This window comes from Pelophylax lessonae (assembly GCF_965119305.1).
Source record: "Pelophylax lessonae genome assembly, chromosome: 1".
NCBI classification, from domain to species: Eukaryota; Metazoa; Chordata; class Amphibia; order Anura; family Ranidae; genus Pelophylax; species Pelophylax lessonae.
Window position 1 is genome coordinate 185727481 of NC_138768.1, and position 26419 is coordinate 185753899.

The 26419-nt window shown below is 48.5% G+C and overlaps 1 protein-coding gene across 4 annotated transcripts in view; it reads right to left on the reverse strand.

Annotated features, from left to right (window-relative positions):
* The window catches only part of FEM1C (fem-1 homolog C), a 73024-nt gene extending 61040 nt beyond the window's left edge, over positions 1–11984 (reverse strand). The window contains exons 1-2 of one of the 4 annotated variants that reach the window (XM_082243014.1): positions 11711–11984; positions 11–600 (exon numbers count right to left, since the gene is read on the reverse strand). In XM_082243014.1, the coding sequence (XP_082099140.1) occupies positions 11–554 (544 nt within the window). In that variant the 5' untranslated portion in view covers positions 555–600; positions 11711–11984. Of the gene's footprint in view, positions 1–10; positions 720–11710 lie in introns of all 4 variants that reach the window. The other 3 variants (XM_082243012.1, XM_082243013.1, XM_082243011.1) reach the window with 3 other exon arrangements.
* Positions 11985–26419: the final 14435 nt, after the last annotated feature.

Consider the following 26419-nt stretch of genomic DNA (forward strand, 5'->3'; position numbering starts at 1 on the left):
GCAAAATTACCTTTCACACTTTTCCTATTAACATCTGCTCCCTTTTCTAGCAGGAACTGGGCTATCTCTTTGTGACCTTTGTAGCAGGAGATCATCAAACAAGTGTGGCCATGACGATTGGCCACCTCCAAGTCCGCTTTGTGCTCTATTAGATATTTCACAATGTCCAAATGCCCATCAAAGCAGGCAGCCCGCAAAGGCGTAGAGTTGGTGAGGGTTGTGTTGTTCACGGAAGCTCCATGATCCAGTAATGACTGAACCACTTTAAGGTGGCCGGCTGCAGATGCAGCCCACAGTGGTGGTGCTCCTTCTATGGTCTCCCCATCGAAATTGACAGATCCCCCGATTTCCACAGAGGCACTGCACTGATCCAGCAGGTAATCTACCATGTCTAAGTGACCATAACGGGCTGCCATTAAAAGAGGTGTTGCCCCATTGGTTTTCTCAGACATCAGCAAAACAACTTCATCTTTGGCCTTGTTTTCCAGCAACTTGGAAAGAAGGCGTAGCTTGCCATCACGGGCAGCATTGAATACTGCAGTCTTGAGATCCATGGTTGTTCTGCTATGAAAGCCTTGTGTGAGTCACAGAAGCCCAGATCTGTTCAGAATGAGAGCCAGAGTTTTTCCAGGAAAGGCACAAGAAAAAAAAAAAAAAAAAAAAATGATTTCCACCACGTCTCAAGAGAAGCATAAATATGGGCTCACAAATGCATAACGCTGAATAAAGAGAAATAAAGAGAAATAAATGGTTAGCTTGTTTAACAGATCACTAGTTATCAATCTTAGAAACACTTAGCATCACATTAAGGCTTCATGTACACTAGCGTTTTTTTTTTTTTTTTTTTGCCAAAGCTCCTAAACTTCATAAAAACCTATGTGTCAATGTACACATCGGCTTTTAGCAGAGTTTAGGAACTGCCACTTTTAGGTGAGCAAGCATCAACCTACCTTCTCCTGAACGCAGAAGAATCGCGTTCAGGATAGGAACATTTGACCGCCAGGTGCGGGAAACCACAAAATGCAGGCAAAACCCTGGACGTTTTCCCATTTTCCTGTAACTGCGGGAAATGATGTCCAAGTGAACATGAAGCCTAACATTTGGTTTAAAGTGGTAGTACAGGCTAATGTTAAATATTCTTAATATGGTTCCTTTCCCACTACTCCTACCTATACTGCATACCCTGTAAAAAAATAAATAAATAATTTCTGTGTACTTCCTTATTTAAAATCTGGTCATGTGATCCAGCAGCTCTGACTCCCCTGTGCGAAGGAGTGCTAGACAAGAGTTGTGAATTCCCAGAGCCGAAACGTCACCTATAGGTTTCAATGGCCCAGTCGGTCATGGCAGAGCCACTCACTGGCACAGGGGAGCTAGAGCTGCAGGATCACAATGGAGTGGATTAAAAATAGGCGAGTACACAGATCTTTTTCATATAGGGGGTGGGTGGGGGTAGTGTTTGTAAAAGTATGGTGCTGGCAGCGACAGTCTAATGCCTTTTGTTCCTACTTTACCACCAGAGCTGGCATAACATCTTTCAAGAATAGAATCATACATTGAAAAGCAGTATTCTGTTATTTGGAGCAAGCTAGGCCTCCAAACTGCCTTTATACAAACTGCTACATATTCCAAATAATAAATCTGTTCACATAAAAAGTGCACTGATTTTATTACCATCCCAGTATGCTAGCAATCTACAGTATAATGGATGGACACAGTAATTCCAACTCAATGTCCAATTATGTGAGGAGAGGGGGGCAACCTCACAACCTTTATCCGGGTCTCTAAACATCATTCATACAAGACAACTGCTGATTTCAGTCAAAGAAGCAATTTCCAGATCCTTTCGGCTAGGGAAGTCCTACTTGCAATAAAATATTTACAGGAGTACATTTTTTTTTGTCATGTGAACATTAATTTTGTACATTTGCAAAATGGTTTGTATTCTTCTTAGTATAGTAGCCAAAACAAACACACAGATGCAATACATAGTAACACACACCAGTCTTAGCATTAGTCACATTCTTTATTCATTGCTTCTGTATTGTTTACATGACAACCAATATGGAACAATGGCAGTTATCATTTGGCTCAGGTATGTGCGTTACTAGCAGAAGCAGAAAATGAACAGACATACAAGAATATTGAGTGTAAAGTCTAGAACACATCTGAGAGCGCTGACCAGAGTGTTCTTGTGGGGGGGGGGGGGTCCCCCTGTCAGAACACAATAGCACAGCAGGTTTTTACCTTGGGCACCAATAGAGCCCAAACTATAATTAGAATAAACCCAACTGTCAGGAAAGAGTATGTAGTGAGCTAGAAGATAAAGCGTCATAAGCATGTGATCAATAAAAAATAACTGTAAAAGTTGAACAAAAAAAATTAAAAGCCATATTCAGCACTTATGATATATTTGGAAAATAACAGCTGCACCCAGGTACAGAGGCTATGTAATGGATGTTCTACTAGTGACATCAGACAGCATTTCTTTGAGGGCTTTTTTTATCACCAAGATATGGTGATATCTGCCCTGCTCTCTGCACCAGAACGCTCTGATCTACCAATTCTATCTGGAGAATCAAAGGCAGTTGCCTTTACTCGATCTCAGGGCAGGCTGGTGACTAAATCTCTCTGGTGGCTGGGAATCAAATTCCAGTCTGTGTCTCCAGGTCACTAGATCCAAAATGAAAGGGCTTGAAGTGATCCCTGTCCACTGTGGGAGAAAGGCCCCTAATCTTCCTCCCACTCTGCGGCAGGAGTCATTGTAGTTTGGTGGGCTGTTGAGGAGGGTTAAACAAGACCTCCCCCCTACCTCTGCCTTTGTGGCCAGTCCAATGCTTCATGGATCTGGCCTCCTCCTCTCGCGGACCCTGCTGTCTGCCCCCCTGCCCTCGGGGGGGGGGGAAATTCTGGGAGTCGGATTTTTATTCTTATCTGGAAACTACTTTGTCAGCCGTAAGCTTCAGAGCTTCTTATAACCCAGGGCAAAGAGATGGTCGCCTGTTAGGGGAAGATCCCACACAGACGCAACTTGGAAGAGTCTCCTGACCACGTCTTAAGCCAGAGACTACTTCTGGCCAAACTGATCAAAGCCGAGGTCCTAGTTACCATCCTAACCGACTCGGCAGAGGAATCAGCCAGAAAACGTACCGCCCGTAAAAGAAGTGGGAAAGATTTAATGAGCCAATTCCTTGGGTGTCCCGCAAGACAGGAGAGTCTGTATATGTGAAAGCCATAACTCAAGGTTTCTGGCTACACAAGTACACGCTAAGGCCTGTTTAAGACCAATAACGGATGCCTCCCAGGCCCTGCGCAACAGGATATCCCCTTTTTTATCTATGGGGTCTCTAAGTGTACCCATGTCATTAAAGGCTAGATCCACAGTCTTGGAAATTTTTGAAAGGCGTGTCCAACTCTGGATACTTGTTTAAATGCTGAGCCGTGTTGTCATCAAAAGGAAACCTTTTCAGGTTGCTGGAAAAAAAAATGGCTTCCTCTCAGTATTCTCCCATTCTAATCAAATTGTATCTAGAAGGGAGCTGTGCACAGAAAAAACACTGGCCTTCTTATGCATTCCTTCAAATATAAGATCGTGTTTTGCTAATTAAACCATGTCTTATTTCAAGGGTGACAGACAGCTTTCAACAAATTATCAACATCTTCTAGTGACAACTTGTACCTAGAGCCCCTGACAGATTGCCTATCCTTAGGCTCTTCGCCCGATCCCTCTTGTGAGGAATGGGGAGACCCAGTCTCCACTTCTGTATCCTAAAGGCCCGTACACACGTACCGATCGTCGGCATACAAACGTCGGTGGACGAAGGATCTGCCGATTGTACGCGTGTTAGTATGGTGCCTCCGACAGATGTCTGCGCACAATCCGCGGACAAAAGTCTTTCGTGCAAACATGAAAATATTTGTATGCCGACACCAGAACGGACGATTGTTCGCCTGTCAGTACACAATTCGGCCGACAGACCGCAGATTTGCAAGACTGGGCATGCTCAGAAAATAGAAAACACAGGGAAAGTTAACCATTACATGACATCACTTCTGCAGTCGGCGGACAAAATTCTTGTGCTGTCCTTGTGCTGTCTTTGCACTTTTCAGCAGACACCGACATCCCGGGGAGAAAAGAGGAACATTTGTAAGCCGACCATCGGTACGTGTGTACGGGGCTTAACTTTTCACACCCTGCGGCGGAGCTCCAGCCACAGTCCTATCTGAGGCCTGACTGAGTGGGAGTCTGCATCTTGTCAATCAAGTCAATCAAGGTCTTGAAGGAACTAAAAGGTAGAGGAAAGCTCATCTCTAAATCAAGTGAGCATCTTATGAGAGGATATAGTTGGGTCATCCTTCACTAAACTGTCTATGCACATGCGGCAGATCACTTTACTCCACAAAGAGCTTAGCTTCGTCCCGCAAACTGCAAATTTCCTCTTGGGTGGTAGCGCCTGGACCTTGTCCAGAGCCTTGGTCTGAAAACAAAACATATATGAAAGCCTAGTTTGAGAATAAGGCCACCCAGATCTCCAAGCACACCACAGTGCAGGAGAGAGGAAAGGTGCTCCTTCACCAAGCCCCACAAAGCTTATGATGGAGGAGAAAAAGTCCCACAAGATATGCAAGAGGGAAGAGTCCCCAGGCTTACTTGAGAAGTGCTAGTACCAGAGCCTACGTCCGCTGCCTGAGCAGTAGCTGCAGAGGAGTCTATCCTGCTCTTTTTTGTGTTCCACAGCCTCTGCTGGGTGTCACAAACTACACCAGCCGCCCAGCAGTCCCGTTTATGCCTTTAACCACTTGCCGACTGCCGCACGACTATTTACATCGGCAGTCAGCCCCTCACAGGCAGAGCGACAAAATACTACGTCGCTAGCCTGTGAGGGTCTAGGGAGCGATCGCCCCCAGAGGCGCGGTCACGGACCCCCCGCGCGCGTGTGTGACGGGCGGACCCGATGTCCGCCGGTCACTCGGCGATCGTCGGTGCAGAGGGAGAAAGGCAGGTGGCTGATGTAAACAAGCCGCCTGTCATTCTCCCCGGTGTAGAAACAGTGATCATACAGTTCTACTATGTAGGACCGTTGATCACTGTTCCTACACCTCAAGCCACAGCCAATCAGTTAGAATCACGCCCCTAGGGACACACATAACCGCTTCACTGCCAGTGTAATTTTACAGTAACCGTGCATATATAGCACTGTAGAAATGTCACTGGTAACCCCAAAAGTGTCAAAAATGGCAGTCAAGGGTCCGATCTGTCCGCCGCAGTCCCGCAAAAAAAAAAAAAAAAAAAAAAAAGAAATCTTTCCCTTTCTTAGTAAACGCGATAACTTTTGCACAAACCAATCAAAATACGCTTTTTGTGATTTTTTTTTTACCAAACATATGTAGCATAAAACAAATTGGCCGAAAAAGTTAAATTTTGATTTTTACATTTTTTTGGGGGGAATTTCATATAAAAAAAAATGTGAAAAATATTGTTATATTTGCAAAATTAACGCAAATTTTTTGTTTATAGCGCATGATAAAAAAAAAAAAAAAAAAAATAATTTGCACAGGTGATCAAATACCACCAAAAGAAAGCTCTGTTTGTGGGAAAAAAAGGACGTCAATTTCATTTGGGTACAGCGTCGCACGACCGCGCAATTGTCCGTTAAAGTCACGCAGTGCCGAATCGCAAAATAGGCCCTGGTCAGGAAGGGGGTAAAATCTTCCTGGGCTTAAGTGGTTAAGGAGACTGGAACCAGCATCTCCAGAGCCCACTGATGATGTCACCATGACCGGAAATTATGCTACGCCACTTCCTCTGGGCCAGCGTGGAACACAGGAGCTCTGCCCCTTCCGCCCTACACGACGTTGGACTGGCAAAAGCGATCCCCCTTCCCCCCGCTTGACCAGCTACGCTGCCGGCAAGGATGCCACCATTCCGGGATGCATCATGTATGGCGGAGCTCCCCTGACATCACCAGCGGTCTTGGTCCACCCCCTGTCCAGAGAAAACATCAATACTGAAGAGGGGGGAATGGAAGACCGCCTTTTATCTGGTGGGGTTAACCCGTTTCCTGTCCTGGTAGGAGGAGCCCTAGGTTTCATGGGCTGTCCTGGAAGACTACTTAAGAAGAAAAAAACCACACACACACACACACACACACACACCAACTTTGTGTACCCAGCTTAAGCTTTCCAATCTATTAAGGTGGGGGTTGGGGGGTTTTGATTACCATAATTAAACCTGTCTTCTGCACTACGATGGCAGATCTTCATTATTAGTTGTAAACGAAATGTCCGCACTGTCAGGCCTAACAAGTAATTTTATCAAGGCTTGAGTGGTATTTTGTATATTTTTACATTATTTTTTTTTAGGTATGTGGTATGAATGGGAACACAAACTTATGAACGCTTGTGAATTCAGCCTATAATAACCTTGATGGAATTTACACAGTATCTCACAAAGGCGAGTACACCCCTCACATTTTTGAAAATATATTTTATTATATCTTTTCATGTGACAACACTGAAGAAATAACACTTTGCTACAATGTAAAGTAGTGAGTGTACAGCTTGCATAACAGTGTATATTTGCTGTCCCCTCAAAATAACTCACACAGTCAATGTCTAAACAACTGGCAACAAAAGTGAAAATGTCCAAATTGGGCCCAATTAGCCATTTTCCCTCCCCGATGTCATGTGACTCGTTAGTGTTACAAGGTCTCAGGTGTAAATGGGGAGCAGGTGTGTTAAATTTGGTGTTATCGCTCTAAATCTCTCATACTAGTCACAGGAAGTTAAACATGGCACCTCATGGCAAAGAACTCGGAGGTTCTGGAAAAAAAACTAATTGTTGCTCTACATAACGATGGCCTAGGGCCCTAGGCTATAAGAAGATTGGCAAGACCCTGAAACTGAGCTGCAGCACAGCAGCCAATACCATACAGCCGTTTACCAGTTTAATATGCTAGGTTCCACTCAGAACAGGCCTCGCCATGGTCCACCAAAGAAGTTGAGTGCACGTGCTCAGCATCATATACAGGGGTTGTCTTTGGGAAATAGACGTATGAGTGCTGCCAGCATTGCTGCAGAGTTTGAAGGGGTGGGGGGGTCAGCCTGTCAGTGCTCAGACCATACGCCGCTCACTGCATCAAATTGGTCTGCATGGCTGTTCGAGAAGGAAGCCACTTCTAAAGATGATGCACAAGAAAGCCGCAAACAGTTCTCTGAAGACAAGTAGACTAAGGATATGGATTACTGGAACCATGTCCTGAGGTCTGATGAGACCAAGATAACATTACTTGGTTCAGATGGTGTTAAAGCGGAGTTCCACCCTAGTTATACATTTTTTTATAAAAATACCCCCGGGACAGTCAGGGCTAGCACATTCCACAATGGCTAGCCTCTGATCTGTCCCGGGTTGCACTTACCTTTCAGGAGAAATACTTACCTTGAAATTGTCTTCTCCAGCGCTGCCATCTCGGGTGTGGGCAGCTTGAAGCCAGCGCGATCCTCTTCCGCGTCCTCTTCGGTCCTCTTCCTCCTTCTTCGGTCCCACGATGCACTGCACCGGCCCCGACGTCACTTCCGGGTCACGCGCGTCATCCCTCCACAGCTTCTGGGCATGCCCAGAAGCTGTTTAGAAGGGAATGACGCGCGCGCCCCGGAACTGACGTCGGGGCCGGTGCAGGCGCAATGATTCCTGGGAGCGATGACGTTCAGCTCCCAGGAATCATTGCAAAAGCCAGGAAGTGACGAATCGCCGTGGCCGCCGAGGGGAAGAAGAAGGAAGTAAGGTAAGTATATTTTCTCTAAAAGGTAAGTGAAAAAAAAAAAAAAATTGCGATTATCCATTTGTTTTTCAGGTGACCGGGAGCGAGAAGATGGAGGTAAGTATAAATTTCGGGTGGAACTCCGCTTTAAGCATGTGTGGCGGCAACCAGGTGAGGAGCACAAAGACAAGTGTATCTTGCCTACATTCAAGTATGGAGGTGGGAGTGTTATGGTCTGGGGCAGCATGAGTGCTGCCAGCACTGGGGAGCTACAGTTCATTGAGGGAACCATGAATGCCAACATGTACTGTGACATATTGAAGCAGAGCATGATGATGATGGCAACCTGTGGAGCTCTGGTGAACTTCATGCCTAAGAGGGTGAAGGCAGTGCTGGAAAATAATGGTGGCCACACAAAATATTGACACTTTGGGCCCAATTTGGACATTTTCACTTAGGGGTGTACTCACTTTTGTTGCCAGCGGTTTAGGCTCTGTTCACATATAGGCGTTTCGGATCGCAGGCAGAATTGCCGCAATTCTGCCCGTGATTCTGAACCACTGCAAGTAGCGGGACGCCAGAGCGATTCGCGTGACTTGCAATGGCACCCCAAATGCAGTGCAATTTCGCCACGATTGTCGTCTGAAGAAACAGAATAGCAGGACGCCTGACGCCCAAAAGAAGTACAAGAACTTTTTTCGGGCTTAAGGCATCCCTCAATTCTGTTTGCGCGATTCATCAGGCGATAATCACGGGAAAAAATACGCTGGGTTTGGGGTGCCATTGCGAGTTAAGGGAATCGCACGGGCATTCCGCGACTTGCAATGGTTCGGAATCGCGGCAATCCTGCCCGTGATCCGAAACGCCTATATGTGAATGGAGCCTTAGACATTAATGGCTGTGTGTTGAATTATTTTGAGGGGGACAGTAAATGTACACTGTTACACAAGCTGTACACTCAATACTTTACATTGTAGCAAAGTGTCATTTCTAAAGTGTTGTCGCATGAAAAGATATAATAAAAGATTTACAAAAATGTGAGGGGTGTACTCACTTTTGTGAGATACTGTAGATTTACTGGAGCAGGAGCAAAGAGGAAATTGACAGATAAATGCGACTGCCAGCTGTGCTGCGCCCGGGGTTATACCCTACCAGCACTTCTGCGACCCCCAAAGCTACGCTACCAGGTCTTCTGCGACCCCCAAAGCTACGCTACCAGCTCTTCTGCGACCCCCAAGCTACGCTACCAGCTCTTCTGCGACCCCCAAGCTACGCTACCAGCTCTTCTGCGACCCCCAAGCTACGCTACCAGCTCTTCTGCAGCCACCAAGCTACGCTACCAGCTCTTCTGCGGCCCTCAAGCTACGCTACCAGCTCTTCTGCGGCCCCCAAGCTACGCTACCAGCTCTTCTGCGGCCACCAAGCTACGCTACCAGCTCTTCTGCGGCCCACAAGCTACGCTACCAGCTCTTCTGCGGCCCACAAGCTACGCTACCAGCTCTTCTGCGGCCCACAAGCTACGCTACCAGCTCTTCTGCGGCCCACAAGCTACGCTACCAGCTCTTCTGCGGCCCACAAGCTACGCTACCAGCTCTTCTGCGGCCCACAAGCTACGCTACCAGCTCTTCTGCGGCCAAGAAGCTACGCTACCAGCTCTTCTGAGGCCAAGAAGCTACGCTACCAGCTCTTCTGCGGCCAAGAAGCTACGCTACCAGCTCTTCTGCGGCCAAGAAGCTACGCTATCCGCTCTTCTGCGGCCAACAAGCTACACTACCAGCTTGTAGCAAAGTGTCATTTCTTCAGCGTTGTCACATGAAAAGATATAATAAAAGATTTACAAAAATGTGAGGGGTACTCACTTTTGTGAGATACTGTAGATTTACTGGAGCAAGAGCAAAGAGGAAATGGACAGATAAATGAGACTGCCAGCTCTGCTGCGCCCGGGATTTTACCCTACCAGCACTTCTGCGACCCCCGAAGCTACGCTACCAGCTCTTCTGCGACCCCCGAAGCTACGCTACCAGCTCTTCTGCGACCAACAAGCTACGCTACCAGCTCTTCTGCGACCAACAAGCTACGCTACCAGCTCTTCTGCGACCCACAAGCTACGCTACCAGCTCTTCTGCGACCCACAAGCTACGCTACCAGCTCTTCTGCGACCCACAAGCTACGCTACCAGCTCTTCTGCGACCCACAAGCTACGCTACCAGCTCTTCTGCGGCCAAGAAGCGACGCTACCAGCTCTTCTGCGGCCAAGAAGCGACGCTACCAGCTCTTCTGCGGCCAAGAAGCGACGCTACCAGCTCTTCTGTGGCCCACAAGCTACGCTACCAGCTCTTCTGCGGCCCACAAGCTACGCTACCAGCTCTTCTGCGACCCACAAGCTATGCTACCAGCTCTTCTGCGACCCACAAGCTACGCTACCAGCTCTTCTGCGACCCACAAGCTACGCTACCAGCTCTTCTGCGACCCACAAGCTACGCTACCAGCTCTTCTGCGACCCACAAGCTACGCTACCAGCTCTTCTGCGACCCACAAGCTACGCTACCAGCTCTTCTGCGGCCCACAAGCGACGCTACCAGCTCTTCTGCGGCCCACAAGCGACGCTACCAGCTCTTCTGCGGCCAAGAAGCGACGCTACCAGCTCTTCTGCGGCCAAGAAGCGACGCTACCAGCTCTTCTGCGGCCAAGAAGCGACGCTACCAGCTCTTCTGCGGCCAAGAAGCGACGCTACCAGCTCTTCTGGGGCCAAGAAGCGACGCTACCAGCTCTTCTGCGGCCCACAAGCTACGCTACCAGCTCTTCTGCGGCCCACAAGCTACGCTACCAGCTCTTCTGCGGCCCACAAGCTACGCTACCAGCTCTTCTGCGGCCCACAAGCTACGCTACCAGCTCTTCTGCGGCCCACAAGCTACGCTACCAGCTCTTCTGCGGCCCACAAGCTACGCTACCAGCTCTTCTGCGGCCCACAAGCTACGCTACCAGCTCTTCTGCGGCCCACAAGCTACGCTACCAGCTCTTCTGCGACCCCAAATATACGCTGCCGGCTCTTCTGCGACCCCAAATATACGCTACCGGCTCTTCTGCGACCCCAAATATACGCTACCGGCTCTTCTGCGACCCCAAATATACGCTACCGGCTCTTCTGCGACCCCAAATATACGCTACCGGCTCTTCTGCGACCCCAAATATACGCTACCGGCTCTTCTGCGACCCCAAATATACGCTACCGGCTCTTCTGCGACCCCAAATATACGCTACCGGCTCTTCTGCGACCCCAAATATACGCTACCGGCTCTTCTGCGACCCCAAATATACGCTACCGGCTCTTCTGCGACCCCAAATATACGCTACCGGCTCTTCTGCGACCCCAAATAAAAGCTACCGGCTATTCTGCGACCCCAAATAAAAGCTACCGGCTCAGCATGACCTGGATAAGTACTAACAGCTATAGCAGGACCCAGATCAGCATTACCAGCTCTACCAGTACCTGGATCAGTAAATATGAACCCTGACATGACCCAGATTAGTACTACCAGCTCTACGATGGATTGATTATATACTACCAGCTCTGCTGTGACCTGGATAAGTACTATTGGCTCCTCCATGACCTGGATTATATACCACCAGCCCGACCATGACCCAGATGAGCATTACCCCGTGCCCCGGATGAGTAGTATATCAGATCCCCTTTGTGCTGGGTAAGTAGTAGTATCAGCTGCTCCATACCTGGCTGAGTTCTAGCAGCAAAGCCTGGTATCACGGAGCCCCTTCCCTGACATAAACACTGACACAGCAGCCGTTGAGGGTGAGCTCAGGAATTCGGAGAGCACTATGGCGGCTCCTGGGAGTGAACTTCCTCAGCACAGCCCCGTCTAGAGTCCGCTCTGCCCCTCTACAGCCTTCGTAGGACTCCGAGTGTAAGGAGAAGGAAGTTGTAGCCTCAGAACCATAGAGTGGAATCCACACCTCCCCCATAGAAGACACAGTGTGTAGGCGGAAGCAGAGGGTCACCCGCTCCTCCAGGCATACATATAAGGACACAGCAGAAGAGACATTACCGCGGCCATGGTCGCTGCCTGTAGCCCGGCTCTCCCCTCCTAAGTCACCGCGTCCACCGATCCAGCCTGCGCCAAGCCGCGGCCGGTGTGACGGTTGCAGGCGGGGCTCTCCTCCGTCTGATAGCAGGCGCACCTAACCTGCTAGCCTCCGTTTGCCACTAACAGAACTGCCCTCAGCCAATGAAAGGCGAAAGGCGTGGCAGGAGAATGAATCGCGCACATTCGTCGAGCGCATGCTGACGTAGCCGCGTCTAGGGCTTGGTTGAGGTGACAGCGTCGTCGAATGGTTGGGTGGAGGGAGGGAGACGACAATGGTGTGGGCGGGGCAAGGGGAAGTCCTAGGAGGCGGACTGTCTATAGCTGTGGAATGTTGGGAGTGAGTGTGTCAGCGGCTCCTAGAATGATAGAACGTTCTGTGTGTGCTGCTAGTTCACCTCAGAGAGCACAGAAAGCTCCTGACAGGCGGGGTCACTGTACAGGAAGTATGTGTGTGAGGGGGACTCCTGTATTCCGCTCATGAGTTTACGGGAGGTCATATTCACCTGGACTCGATGTTTTATAGCTTATGTAGGCCAGTCCTAATGACACCTCATGTTCATTGGTCATGGAGCATCAATGCATGAGATCCTAGCAGGGTTGGCAACTTTAAGTAAATTTGTGGAGAGTTTGTAAAAAATCAGTGATTTTTACAACTCCATAAATATCAGAGGCTGATAATTTGTCATGCTGTGTTGACTTTTTTAAATGAATTGTTATTTGTATTGTCAGTGTTTCCATATCATGTTTATAATGTTTAAGTACCGCCCACCCACCCCCCATATAGGTAAATGTTGGCTGGTGGGATCCTCTCTTGTTCTAGGAGCAACAACGTCATATGATGTAGCCCCAGTCTCACCACTCCCGTGGGGGGAGCGCTATGACGTTGCCCCAGTCTCACTGTGCCCGCGGGGGAGCGCTATGACGTCGCCCCAGTCTCACTGTGCCTGCGGGGGAGTGCTATGACATCGCCCCAGTCTCACCGTGCCCACGGGGGAGCACTATGACATCGCCCCAGTCTCACCGTGCCCACGGGGGAGCGCTATGACATTGACCCAGTCTCACCACTCCCGTGGGGGGAGTGCTATGACATCGCCCCAGTCTCACCGTGCCCGCGGGGGAGCACTATGACATCGCCCCAGTCTCACCGTGCCCGAGGGGGAGTGCTGACGTCGCCCCAGTCTCACCGTGCCCGCGGGGGAGTGCTATGATGTCGTCCCAGTCTCACCGTGCCCGCGGGGGAGCGCTATGACATCGCCCCAGTCTCACCACTCCTGTGGGGGGAGCGCTATGACATCGCCCCAGTCTCACCGTGCCCGCGGGGGAGTTCTATGACGTCGCCCCAGTCTCACCGTGCCCGCGGGGGAGTGCTATGACGTCGCCCCAGTCTCACCGTGCCCGCGGGGGAGCGCTATGACATCGCCCCAGTCTCACCGTGCCCGAGGGGGAGTGCTGACGTCGCCCCAGTCTCACCGTGCCCGCGGGGGAGAGCTATGACATCGCCCCAGTCTCACCGTGTCTGCGGGGGAGGGCTATGACATCGCCCCAGTCTCACCGTGCCCGTGGGGGAGCGCTATGACATCGCCCCAGTCTCACCGTGCCCGCGGGGAGTGCTGACATCGCCCCAGTCTCACCGTGCCCGCGGGGGAGCGCTATGACATCCCCCCAGTCTCACCACTCCTGTGGGGGGAGCGTTATGACATCGCCCCAGTCTCACCGTGCCCGCGGGGGAGCGCTATGACGTCGCCCCAGTCTCACCGTGCCCGCGGGGGAGTGCTATGACGTCGCCCCAGTCTCACCGTGCCCGCGGGGGAGTGCTATGATGTCGCCCCAGTCTCACCGTGCCTGCGGGGGAGCTCGTCTCACAGACGGAGTGTGAATGGAGGAGTGGCGGTCAGCGGCATCGCCTTACAGGGGAGACCTGTAAAAATAAACGGTGCCCTGGTTATCAGTGCAGCCCCAACAGTGCCCAGCAGTGATGCCTATCAGTGTGATATATTAGTGCCACCTCGTTAGTGCAGCCTATCAGTGCCGCCTATCAGTGCCGCCTCATCAGCGCACATTAGTGAATGAGAAAAATGAATTGAATTTATTAGGTACTCAGCTTTTTTTTCTGCCTAGTCAGGAGTAAGGACCTAGTTCCTTGCTGGGATCTCTGGTCCTGGCAAATTTTTTTTAGATAAAAATGTTTCTCTTGGATTTTTCCTGTGACATCTACAATCAACTGCTGGACTGGGCACGGGCTGGATAATCTAGATCCAGTGGTCACCCCAGTCTGGCAAGTGAGCACAATGCAGACCGCAACTCTGCGCTAGGTCGGCTGCAACATAGCCCCACTGGATGGGGGCTGGCCTGCGAGTTTGCATATGACTGGGTCTCAGACTGAATCGCAGCGTTCCTCCTGGCCAACAGTCCCTCATTCCCCCGTTTCGATGATGAGGGGTTCTGTCTGTAGCGGTGCCTGCCTAGTTCCTATAGAATGGTGAGTAGCTCTCCCCCTGGACGGTTTTAGGGTGGACATGGGCCCCTCCTTGGAACGGTCGGACCCCTGGCTTCCCCTCCTTCCCGTCAGGCATGCCCCTTTTTCATTTGTTTTCCTACCCCCCTCCACATGCTGGGTCTGTGTGGGTAGTCTGATCTACCTCCCAGGGTGGGGGCAGGGCACTGTGCTGGCGATGGGGGCCAGGGGGGTGCGTGACCGGATGATCTGCTGTGCAGGAGGGGGGTTGTACCTGAGGGGGGCTCCTGCCAGGGCCCCCCCTCCTGCCGGGGTCTATCCTGAGGCCTAGGGATCCCTCCTGGGAGCCTTGTGGTTCCGTCATTTTAATGTAGCCTGTGTGCTTCTTTGCACGGCGTCTGTGTAGTTCGGCGGCCATTTTGCGATGGTTTGTCATTGAAAATACTTGCAGCCATGACAGTGGAGCCATGTGAGCGGGCAATATCGGCGGTGGGGGCCCCTCCTCATTCTGTGGTGCTGACTCCTGGATCCTTTCACCTCCTGATTGTCGCACACGGAGTGCAGACTATAATGGTGGCTGCAGGTGCCTGTTTCTGCTGAGTGGTGAGCCTGGTGGGGTTCTCTCCCTCTCTGCTGAGGATCGCTTAGTGCTTGTGCCTGGCAACCGACTGGTGCTGTCAGCGCGATGGGGGTTGTCCCTTTGCAGTGTTTTACACTTTTTGTAGGTTCCCCTGGTGACTCATGGAGTCTTTGGAGCACATCTCCCCATCTGACCCCCGCTCTGAGGCTGCGGGGTCCTCCGGGTCCCAACCATCCATCAATGCACTGATGGCGGTCCCGGAGTACTTTGTGTCCCGGGGTGGAGGTGGTTTTCGGGCAACGGGCTAGCAATAAGCGCCCCCCCCCCCCCGCCTTTCCCTGCCTCATCTGTCTCATCAGATCGTGAATCTGATTTGGCCACCGCAGACGTGGGTCACCCTGCTGGGTCTGCGACCACGCGCCCGGAATCCTGAGATAGTGAGGATGATTCCTCCACATCTTCAACCGCGCACAAAAGACACAGGTGGAAGCACTGATTGTATCTGTGCGTGAGACCTTGAAGATGGAGGACGCAGCTGCAGCTGTGACGGAGGCAAAGATTCCGTTTGGCACTCACAAGTCATCCAGAGCGGCAAAGGAGTTCCCTTTCCCCACTTATTTTGACAGAATTGTCACTAAAGAGTGGGAACGACCAAACTGTCCCCTTGTGGTCCCTAAGCGATTTACTAGGCGTTACCCTTATGAGGAGTCCCTTATTAAGAAGTGAACTGTTCCACCAGTGCTGGGCCCTCCGGTTTCCAGATTGAACAAGGCAACCATGATTCCGGTTGAAGAGTCCCGGCCTTTAAGGATCCGGCTGACAGGAAGGTGGAGGCTGTGGCCCGCAATATTTACATGCTGGCGGGTTCGGCACTGAGGCCAGTATTCACCATTGCCCTGGTGTCACGCATTCTGATAGAGTGGGCTAAGCTTTTACGCCGTGACCTAGAGGCAGAACAACTCCCCCTGCCTTTGCTGAGCTGGCGAACCAGCTGGTCCAGGGGCTGCAGTTTATCTGTGATGTGGCTCCCCTTGTGGTTCGGCTCTCTGTTTTGGCATTGGTCCTTCGACGTGTCTTTTGGCTTTAATGCTGGTCTGCGGATCAGACTTCTAAAGGCCTTGACTGATCTCCCCTTTCAAGGGGATTGCCTGTTTGGAGCTACCCTGGATGACGTCATTAAGGGTCCTAAGGGCAAGGAACCTCGTCGTAGGCGTGGGCCCTCCTTCACGGCTCATGAGAAGTTTTTTTCATCCCTCAGGGTCAACTGACAAGGGCTCGAAGCTATTCAGGGCCTCTTCTGGAGGATCCAAGCAAACCTGGTCTGACAAGCCTAGAGCGGGCTTCTCCAGACCAACAGACAAGGCTCCTTCAGCATGAAGGTGCACCCTCACACATATCGGGGTTGGGGGGACATCCTTGCTGGTTTCCGGACCTGTTGACTTCCCTGGTACAAGACCAGTGGGTCCACAAAATTATTCGGTCTGGCTACAAGATTGAGTTTCGCTCTTGTCACCTGGCAAGGTTCTTTCCTTCCAACTTGCCCCTGTCCTCAGACCGCTTACAGGGTCTGTTTGGGGCTGTACAAGACCTGTTGCTTCAAGGGGTGATTGTCCCGGTTCTGACTTCGGAACAATTTCAGGGTTTTTACACAAACCTGTTTACAGTTCCCAGGAAGAGAGGAAAAGGTGCGTCCAATCCTGGACCTCAAGGCGCTGAACTGTTTTGTGTGGGTGCAGAAGTTCAGGATGGAGTCAATTCGCACGGTGGTGGCATACCTGCATCCGGGATTTTCATGCCTCTATCGACATCAAGAATGCTTACCTTCACATTCCAATATGTGCCAGTCACCAGCTCTTCCTCCTCTTTGTGGTGGGAGAGGAGCATTATCAGTTTGTGGCGTTACCCTTTGGTCTCGCCCTTGCTCCTCGTGTCTTCGCAAAAGTGTTAGCCCCGGTGCTAGCGTTGTTACGCCAATGGGGGATCGCGGTACTGGGCTACTTGGACTACCTCCTTCCTTCTGTGAGTGGAGTCACCTGCTGCTCTGGTGGAAAACCTGATAATCACCATATGAACTCTGAAGGAGTTTGGCTGGATTCTGAATTTTTAGAAGTCTGCTCTGGTTTTTGAAGCACCTTTCCACTGTGTGGAGCACCTTAAGCACCTTCTTTTTGGACTTCAGCACCTTATTGAAGCTGCACTTTGAGTGGGACTGTTTACCTAATTTTCATATCACTTTCTGCACCTTAGCACCAGTTATTGTATTTTGATTGTATTTTGCATTTAGCAATATTGAACTTTATGCACAAGATTATTGTGACTCAGTTCTGGCACCCTTGCACTTTAATTTTTTCATTAATTGACGGCATTTGTTGTTCTTATTTGGTATAGCACTATTGCACTTTATACTATATGAATACCTACCTTTATTAATTGACGTTCTTTATACTTATCCATTTTTTGATATTTACACTATTGCAAGTGCTGTTTTTGGCATTTTATAAATATTTTTCTTGGTTTTTACCTAGTGAACAGCAGCTGCAAAACACTGTTTATCGATAATTTTAAGTGCGGGTTATAATTTTTCTACACAGAGGTTTATCTGAGTCAGTGATTCCAATGCTGTTAAAAGCTAGGAAACCTACTTCTAGGAAGATCTAACTAATCTAGATGTACATTGCATGGTGTGAGTCTATTGGGGTTCATCCGCGCTTCTTCTCTGTGGCTCGGATTTTGAGCTTTCTGCAACAGGTGCTTGAACGGAAATTAGCCTTGAGTACCATCAAGGGCCAGGTGTCTGCCTTGGTGGTCTTCTTTCAACAACCCTTGGCCATGCACTCTGGTGCGTACCTTTCTTCAGGGTGTCCGACATTTGGTTCCTCCAGCGTGGTCTCTGTTGCTGCCTTGGGACCTCAATTTTTTTGGTGCTTTCTGTCCTCCAGAAGCCTCCTTTCTTGAATCTTCGGGAGATTCCCTTTCCTACGCTGTCCCAGAAGGTGGCCTTTTTGGTGGCTATCACCTCTGCATGCAGGGAGTCGGAACTGGTGGCGTTATCCTGTCAATCACCTTACCTGATGGTTCACAGAGATAAGATGGTTCTTCGCCTCTGTCCGTTGTTCCTCCCAAAGATTGTCACTGATTTTCATTTGAATGAAGACATTGTGTTGCCTTTACCCTGTGTCCCAGGCCCGAAACATCTAAAGGAAATTGCCTTGCATGCCTTGGATGTGGTCCAGGCAATTAGGGTGTACCTGGCAGCTACGGAGTCTTTTAGGAAGTCAGACTCACTATTTGTGCTCACGGATGGGCCTCAGAAAGGGTTGTCCGCTTCCTCTGCGACCATTCCCAGATGGATCAGACAGATGGTGATTCAGGCCTATTTCATCAAAGGTCAGGTTCCTCCTTTCCCTGTCCAGGCACACTCTACTTGGGCGATCGGTGCCTCCTGGGCCTTCCGTCATAAGGCGCCAGTGACGAAGGTTTGCAAGGCAGCCACCCGGTCGTCGGTGCACACATTCACAAAGTTTGTAAAGTGGATGTGTTGGCATCTGCGGATGCTTCTTTTTGCTGCAAGGTTTTGAAGGCTGCTGTTTAGAGGACTTGATCCCCTTTGAGGGTGTATTGTTTTTTTCATGTGGGCTCCAGTTGTTTTGGTTGAGCTCCTGTTGGATACTGTTTAGCCTGGAAAAAATGTTTGCTGTTCCCACCCCACATGTTTAACACTGATTTGGGACATCCCAATGGTTATGAAGATCAGGAGCTGTGTCTGTCAAAGAACGAAAGAGAAAATGGGATTTTCGACTTACCGTAAAATCCATTTCTCTGTTGTTCATGGACTGACACAGCACCCACCCCTCTGTGGAGTTGTAATTCTTCTAACACTGTTTGTAACAAAATTGAGTACCTATAGCAGGAAGAGGGAGTATACCCCCTGGGACTACCCAAAGGCTTGGCCAGATTCTTTTTCTGCCTACTCCTGTAGGGGGCAGTATAACCCAATGGTTATGAAGATCAGGCGCTGTGTCCGTCAATGAACATCAGAGAAATGGATTTTACGGGAAGTCAAAAATCCCATTAATTATATTTTCTATCCTAAATTAAGAAAAACTTTTTTTTTTTAAAAAAATAAAAAAAACCCAGAGGTGATTAAAAACCACCAAAAGAAAGCTCTATTTTTGTGGGGAAAAAAAATGATAAAAATTTCATTTGGGTACAGCGTTGCATGACCGCAACATCCAATTCATCCAATCCAATTGGATGTGAAGAGCCTGTGACGGGCTCTCAGTGGACTTGGTTAACATATCTCTTGGACAGTTGCAGAGTGGTTTGCAGGAAATTCTTGTGCCTCTTCTGGTTGGTTTCAGGTCCGAATTCAGGCCTGAAACGGTGAGCGGGATGCACCGGACCTCCTGCTGCATGCTGCTCCGCAATCCAGTGTGAACCCAGCCTCAAAGTGTGACAGTGCTGAAAGCTAAAAAATGGGTCTGGGCAGGAAGAGGGTAAAAGTGCCCATTATTAAAGCGGTTAAAGTGAATGTCAAGCTTTAATTTTTTTTTTCATTAAAATAATAAACATGTTATACTTACCTGCTCTGTGCAGTGGGTTTGCACAGAGTGGTCTGGATCCTCCTCTTCTCGGGTCCCACGCCGGCGTTCCTGGCCCCTTGCACCTGTCAGGTGCCCCCACAGCAAGCAACTTTTTCTGGAGGCAGCTGAGCCGCTGCTCTGTGTGTCCATTCACACAGGGGACCGTGGTTCGGCTCCGCCCCCTCTGTCTCCTGATTGGCTTGCTTGCTGTGATTGACAACAGCTTGAGCCAATGACTCCTGCTGCTGCCAATAGCCAGTCAAAAGTGTGAGTCCCCAGACAGGTAAGGCTCTCATGCACATTACTGGATCGAGAAGGGGCTCAGGTAAGTATTAGGCGGGCTGCTGCACACAGAAGGTTTTTTACCTTCATGCATAGAATGCATGAAGGTAAAAAAAAACTCTTGCCTTTGCAACCACTTTAACCACTTGCCTTCTGGGCACTTTTACCCTCTTCCTGACCTGTCGCATTTGAATGACAATGAAGCAGTCATGCAACACTGTGCCCAAATTAGATTTATGTAATTTTTCACACAAATGGCGCTTTCTTTTGGTGGTGTTTAATCACCACTGAGGTTTTTTTTTCTTTTTTGCTAAATAAACAAAAGACCCAGAATTTTGGAAAAAAAAACACCTTTTCATAGTTTTGTTATAAAATTTTGCAAGCGGGTACTTTTTCTACTTCACTGATGTGTGGCTGAAGAGGCTGCATGATGGACACTGATAGGGGGCACTGGTGGGCACAGATTGGCAGCACTGGTGGGCACTACTGGGACTGCACAGATAATCAGGACACTGATTATTAGTGTACATGTCCCTTTTAGAGGAGTCGGCTATCGGTTCCCTTCTCCTCTCCTCAGGATGTCAGCATGCGGAAAGGTGGGCCAATAACTAGCTTCTATTTACATCCGTGATCATCTGTGATTGGACACAGCTGATCATGTGGTAAAGAGCTGATCACGTATCTGTCAGACACTGTGATCACAGAGCACGCCTCCTGGAACTAGCCAGCCTCGCTGTAGCTGTCATTCTTCTATATCGTGGTCAGCAAGTGGTTTAATATCGATTGTCTTCGTTTTTAATAGGAGTTCTGTGATTTTTGTGATTTGCACTAAAAAATGTGCGTTGTCAGCAAATTTTCCATGTTTTGTCAGTAAAAAATGCAGTGGAACGTGGGCAACCCTGGATCCTGGTGGGCAAAAGGCACATGCACACCATCCGGCAGCCTGTAAAACTTCAGGGATAAACGCATGAATCGCAGACTGCTTGTGTTCCAGTCATTTGTTCCTGAGTACATTCCACCCTATGTTAGTATCACTCAGTACACCATCCAGCTGCAGTAGCTGTCAGTCTCTCACAGAGTTTACAAATTTCCAGCTTTGCGATGGGGAGCCTCATGTCTGCACGAAAGCACCAGGATCTCATACATCGGGGCTAAACAGCCAATGTGCATGGAACTTTAGGAGGATATTCCAGCATTATATCCACACAGGTAGCGCCATCACTTTAACCACTTGCTGCCCAGCGTATGTATATAAACCTCAGTGATCAGCTTTCCAGTAAAAGTGATCCAAGCAGCTTTACAGCCACCCAATCGCTTTTAAAAGGCTCAGAAGGGCCCCACACCTTCCACTGTTCCCAGGCTCTCCTGTTCCACTAGAGAGCCTGTGACTGCTGCAAAGTCAGCTGCCCACAAATGAGATGGAGAAACATCAGGCTTCCAATCTCCTTTATGACTAATTAAGTTGGAAGCAACAAGGATTTTTTCACTTCCGGTTTTACAGCTGTCATTTCCTGGCTGGTTCAGCCAGGGAAGCATCTGATCAAACAGATCTGTGTTTGATCAGATGCTTTGAAGGGCAGGGGAGATATCAGGAAATAGGTCTAAGAACAACTGCCTGTGGCCGTTGGACGGGTGCGCATATGCATGCGTTAGTGCGCATTGGCACCAGGTGGGCTATTTAAACTGCACTAGTTCTCTGTGTCAGTGCTGTTTGGTCTGTTACGCTCCTCGGCATCTGCGCATCTGTTCCTCCTGTGTTGATCCTCTTTCTCCCACCTCATCTGTACCTGACTCTGCCTGAAATCTACCTGCACCAACCCCTGGCTGGCCTCTGGACTATTCTTCTGCCTGCTCCTGTGTATGATCAGCCTTGCTGTTACCGACCCCGGCCTGATTCCTGACCACTCTGCTGCCTGCTGTCTGTACCTTGGTCTGCCTGAACGTTGCTGACCTGCACTGTCTGACCTTGCGTTGGTTCTTATATCTGCATCAGCTGAGCTGTGCATGCCTCGAGCTCTGGTCCTTCTGCCTATGTGCATCCAGCCAGTCATCGCTGCACACATGAGAACCTGCCAGCAGAAGACTTTACAGGCACTCATGCTACTCTGTTCTCTGGCATTCCCTGTTACCTTATCAGGGCTCCTGAGCCAGAGCTGTAAGAGAGGCCTACCTCTGCACTTCAGACTCAATAATCCGGTACATTACAGTACCAAACAGCGATATCGGAGCCTGAAAGTGAGGCCTTCCTGCTGGATGAAATTTTCCAGCATATTGCTGTGCTAACCCAAGCCTTCAAGAGCCTGCAAGAGGGGTATACATCACTCGAGAGCCATCTCCAAGCCTTGCCTGCGCCTACACTCAGCAACTACAATCTGTATGGTCTTATTAGCTCTTTCTACAGCCTAGGCCGCCGCTTCTCGCTTCTGCTCCACCTACTGTAATGATGTTGCCTCCTGAGTCAAGGGTTCCCACGCCAGAAAGGTTTTCTGGAGATTGGACTAAGTTTTGTGTGTTCCGCAACACATCCGCTTTTTTTTGCATTTGACTAAGTTTTGTGTGTTCCGCAACACATCCGCTTTTTTTTGCATTGCAACCCCACACTTTTTCGCTGGAAGCTTCCAAGGTGGGGGTTCATTATCTCCCTGTTCCAAAGGGAACCCCAGATGTGGGTTCAATGTCTACTGGAGAAAGAGGATGCTAAGTTATCTACTCTTTATTCGCTCCAGCAAGGCTGCAGAGCATTTGAGGATTGAGTTTGGACACTGGAGTTCCAATACCAACTGGAATGACACTGCCCTGTGCTACCAAATTAGTCTAGGACTTCCTGAACGTTTTAAAGATCAACAAGCCAGGATTGGGGTACCAAGTTTTTTGGAAGGACTGATTGAGCTGTCAATTCAGATTAATGGCAGCTCAGAGAACATCGCCTAGAGAAATCCACTGGCCAAGTTTATCCCATGTGGATGCTACCCAAGGTATCGCCACCAGTTAGCCCGGGCCCTTCTGCTCCTCCTGCAGCCAACAAACCTGAATCCTTTGCAGTTGGGTCTCTTACTATATGTTCCTCAGTTATACCTGAGGAACTCCGGCGATAAGGCAACTTGTGCCTCTACTGTAGGGAAGCAAGCTACTATGTACAGAATTGCCCAGCTAAACTACATAAGTGCGTTTCCATCTCCTCTAACACTAGACCACCTGTCCTTATCTACCTGAGCCCAAGTAACTCTTCCTATTTCCTTCCAGCTCCCCAGAGTAATTGTTCTGGTGTCTGCGATTATTGGTTCTGGGACCTGCAGCTGCTTTATAGACTTCTCCTTTGCCACGCAGCATTAAATTCCTCTATGACCCAAGTCTCAAGTACTTTTGACTTCTCTTGCTAATGGACCGAGCATTAATCCAGGACTGTAACTCAGGAAACTATGCCTCTACCCCTTTCCACTTCCTTTTCAGAACACAAAGAACTACTGTGCTTGGATGCTATCTCATCACCTCTGTACCCCATCATTCTGGTTATACTACAGGAACATAACACCCACATCAACTGGGCCACAGGGGAGGTGGATTTCCAATCCCCCTACTATAGGGATCATTGCCTGCCAAAATGTCTGGTTCAGGCCACCACCATGTTGTGCATTCGCTCTGATCATGAACTGACTAGTCCCAGAAGTTTATCATGACTTTCTTGACGTTTTCAGCAAGCAGGGGGCTGACACCCTGCCAGCACACAGACCCTTTGACTGCCCCACTGAATTATTACTTGGGGCCAGAATTTAGTTTGGACGAATCTTTCCTTTATTGAAATGCAAACTTGAAACCTTGAAGGAATATTTGGATGACAGCCTCAGCGAGGGATTTATTCAGCCATCTATGTCTCCTGCAGGGACTGGGACCTTCTTCGTGTAAAAGAAAGATCATTCTCTTTGGCCCTGCATAGACTACAGAGAACTAAATAAAACCACACTAAAAAATCAATATCCTCTCCCGGTGATTCCTGAACTGTTCCAGAGGCTTATATCTGCCGCAGTCTTCATCAAACTAGGCTTGCAGGGAGCCTAAAAACCTAGTATGCGTACGGGAGGGGAATAAGTGGAAGACAGCCTTCCGTACTCATTTTGGTCACTTTGAATACTCTGTGATGCCCTTTGGGCTGTGTAATGCACCTGCCACTTTCCAATACTTGTTCAATTATATTTTTAAAGACTTTCTGGACATTTTTAATTGATAGCTTGACAATATCTTGATTTTTCTCTGGAACTCCATCGTGTAAACGTCAAGAGTTCACGGTTGGCAATATAGATTGTATGCTAAACCAGAGAAATGCATTCAGTTTCTGGGATTTAATTATCTCTACTAAAGGAATCAAGATGTATCTGTAGAAATTTTTCGCTATCTTAAACTGACCAGCTTCATCCAATAAGAAAGGTGTTCAATGTTTTATCGGTTTTGTAAACATTCATCAGGGGCTTCTCTGCAATTATTGCTTTAATTATGCAGTTAACCAAGTAAGGCACGTGTTTCCTCTGGTTGCCTGCAGCATTGACCACTTTTGAACAGCTGAAAAATTATTCACTTCTGCACCCATCCTGAATTATCCCGATCCAGCTCTACCTTACATCCTTGTGGTAGACACCTCTGAGAACGCAGTAGGAGCTGTTCTATCGCAACGCCAGGGACTAAAGACCTTGCTACATCCAGTAGCATATTTCTCACTTAAGCTCTCTTCTGCTTAGAAAAACTATGACATAAGTTACCTTGAGTTATTAGCAATCAAGTCTGCTTTGGAGAAGTGGAGGAACCTTCTGGAAGGTTCAGCTCATCCCATCCTGATTTACACTGATCATAAAAATTTAGAATACCTGAAGACTGCTAAGCTACTGAAACCACATCAGGCCAGATGGGGACTTTTCTTCTCCAGATTTGTCTTTCAAATAACGGACAGACCTGGGTCCAAGAACATTAAGCCAGAGAACCTTTCACAAATGTTCGATGATCCTAAACAGCCACCCTCTTCTGACACTATATTGTCGGCCAGAAACTTCTTACTACTACAAGCAGATCTTCTGACTTGGATCAAGCAAGCACCAGTGGGAATTCCACCTCTTCCAGGAATTTCTCTTTCTGCAAAGGAATGATTGGTATGTTTCAAAGATATGATCATTATGTCTAAAGGGGTCCATTTGGCCATGCTAGAATTGTGCCATGACCACCCACTAGCTGGTCACCTTGGGGTTCTCAAGACTACCGATTTTAATACAGCTTCTGTTCTGGTGGCCCGATCTGAGCAAAGACTGTAATGCTTATGTGAATTCATGTGTCAAATGCAACAGTGATAAGAGCAGCAAGAACAAAGCTTGGGGCTTGCTCAAGCCTCTACCAATTCCTGACAGGCCTTGGAAAATGATCACCATTGACTTGATCATGGAACTTCCCCCATCTGAGGGATATTCTGATATCTTTATCATGATTGATCGGTTCTCTAAAATGGCTCACTTTCTTCCCATTAAAGGTATGCCCTCCACGTTGGAGACAGCTCGGGTCTTCATAGGAAGAAAATCTTGAGCCTTCATGGCATTTCTTTTTAACATCATCTCAGACCATGGAATCTAGTTTGCTTCCAGGATTTTGTCAAATAATTTTTACAGATTTTTCAACATTACATAAAAGGTGTTCTAAAAAAAAAAAACATATTACAACAAGAGTAGTAATAGTCAAAATACAATTCAACACATGAATACATACAATTATTACCATGTGTATATATTCGGGAACGATAAGGACTGATATTATTTTGTGACCAAACATGTATTATCAACTTATAGATTGACTGACTTGTTACGAAAACCAACATGGAGAAAAAGAATAAGAAAAAGACAAAAAGACTGAAATCGAGTTTGTTCCAGGAGAGTGCCAGCGACGTTTCCAACTAGAGAATCAGGTTTTGTAAATGGAGCACCAGGGGTACCACTGGTGGTGAATTTGGGAGGATTTGCCTTCTTTATATGCTAGCACCCATTCATATTTATGGATTTAATTTACTTGTCTTAACACTTCACTTACATTAGGTACTATGTTTGTTTGACTTCCATTTCCTCAAAATGGCTGCCTTAGCTGCAAACCATATATGCATGGTTATTGGTCTTAAAGAAGCTGGGATGTCCGTTGCATTGATACCGAGAATAGCTTGTTCTGTCCTAGGCTTGAGCAGAAAACCAGTAACTTGGGAAATCAGTTTGAAGATTGCTATCCAAAAACTACGTATATGGCGACAGGACCAGATAATGTGTGACAGTGTGCCCACTTGACCGCATCCTCTCCAACACTCATTGGATACTTGCCGCTGAAATTTAGCAGTTATATATATGGAGTGTAGTCCTAGATTAATTTTTTGGGCCTGTTCCCAGTAATTGGAACATCTGGAATATTGATAGTTACATTTAATTGCTTTTAACCATTGGGTGTCTGTGAAGGAGTTGTTCAGCTCTGATTCCCATTCGCTCATGGGTGAGTTTAGAGAATAAATAGAGAATAGAGAAATGCCTTTTGACGAAGGAACTGTAGAGGTCCAGTGTTTCCACGCCTCCTCTGGGACTTGGACTGGAGGAAAGTGTCGGAGAGGGAAAATAGATGACAATCTAATGTACGTAAATCGTTCCCTATCT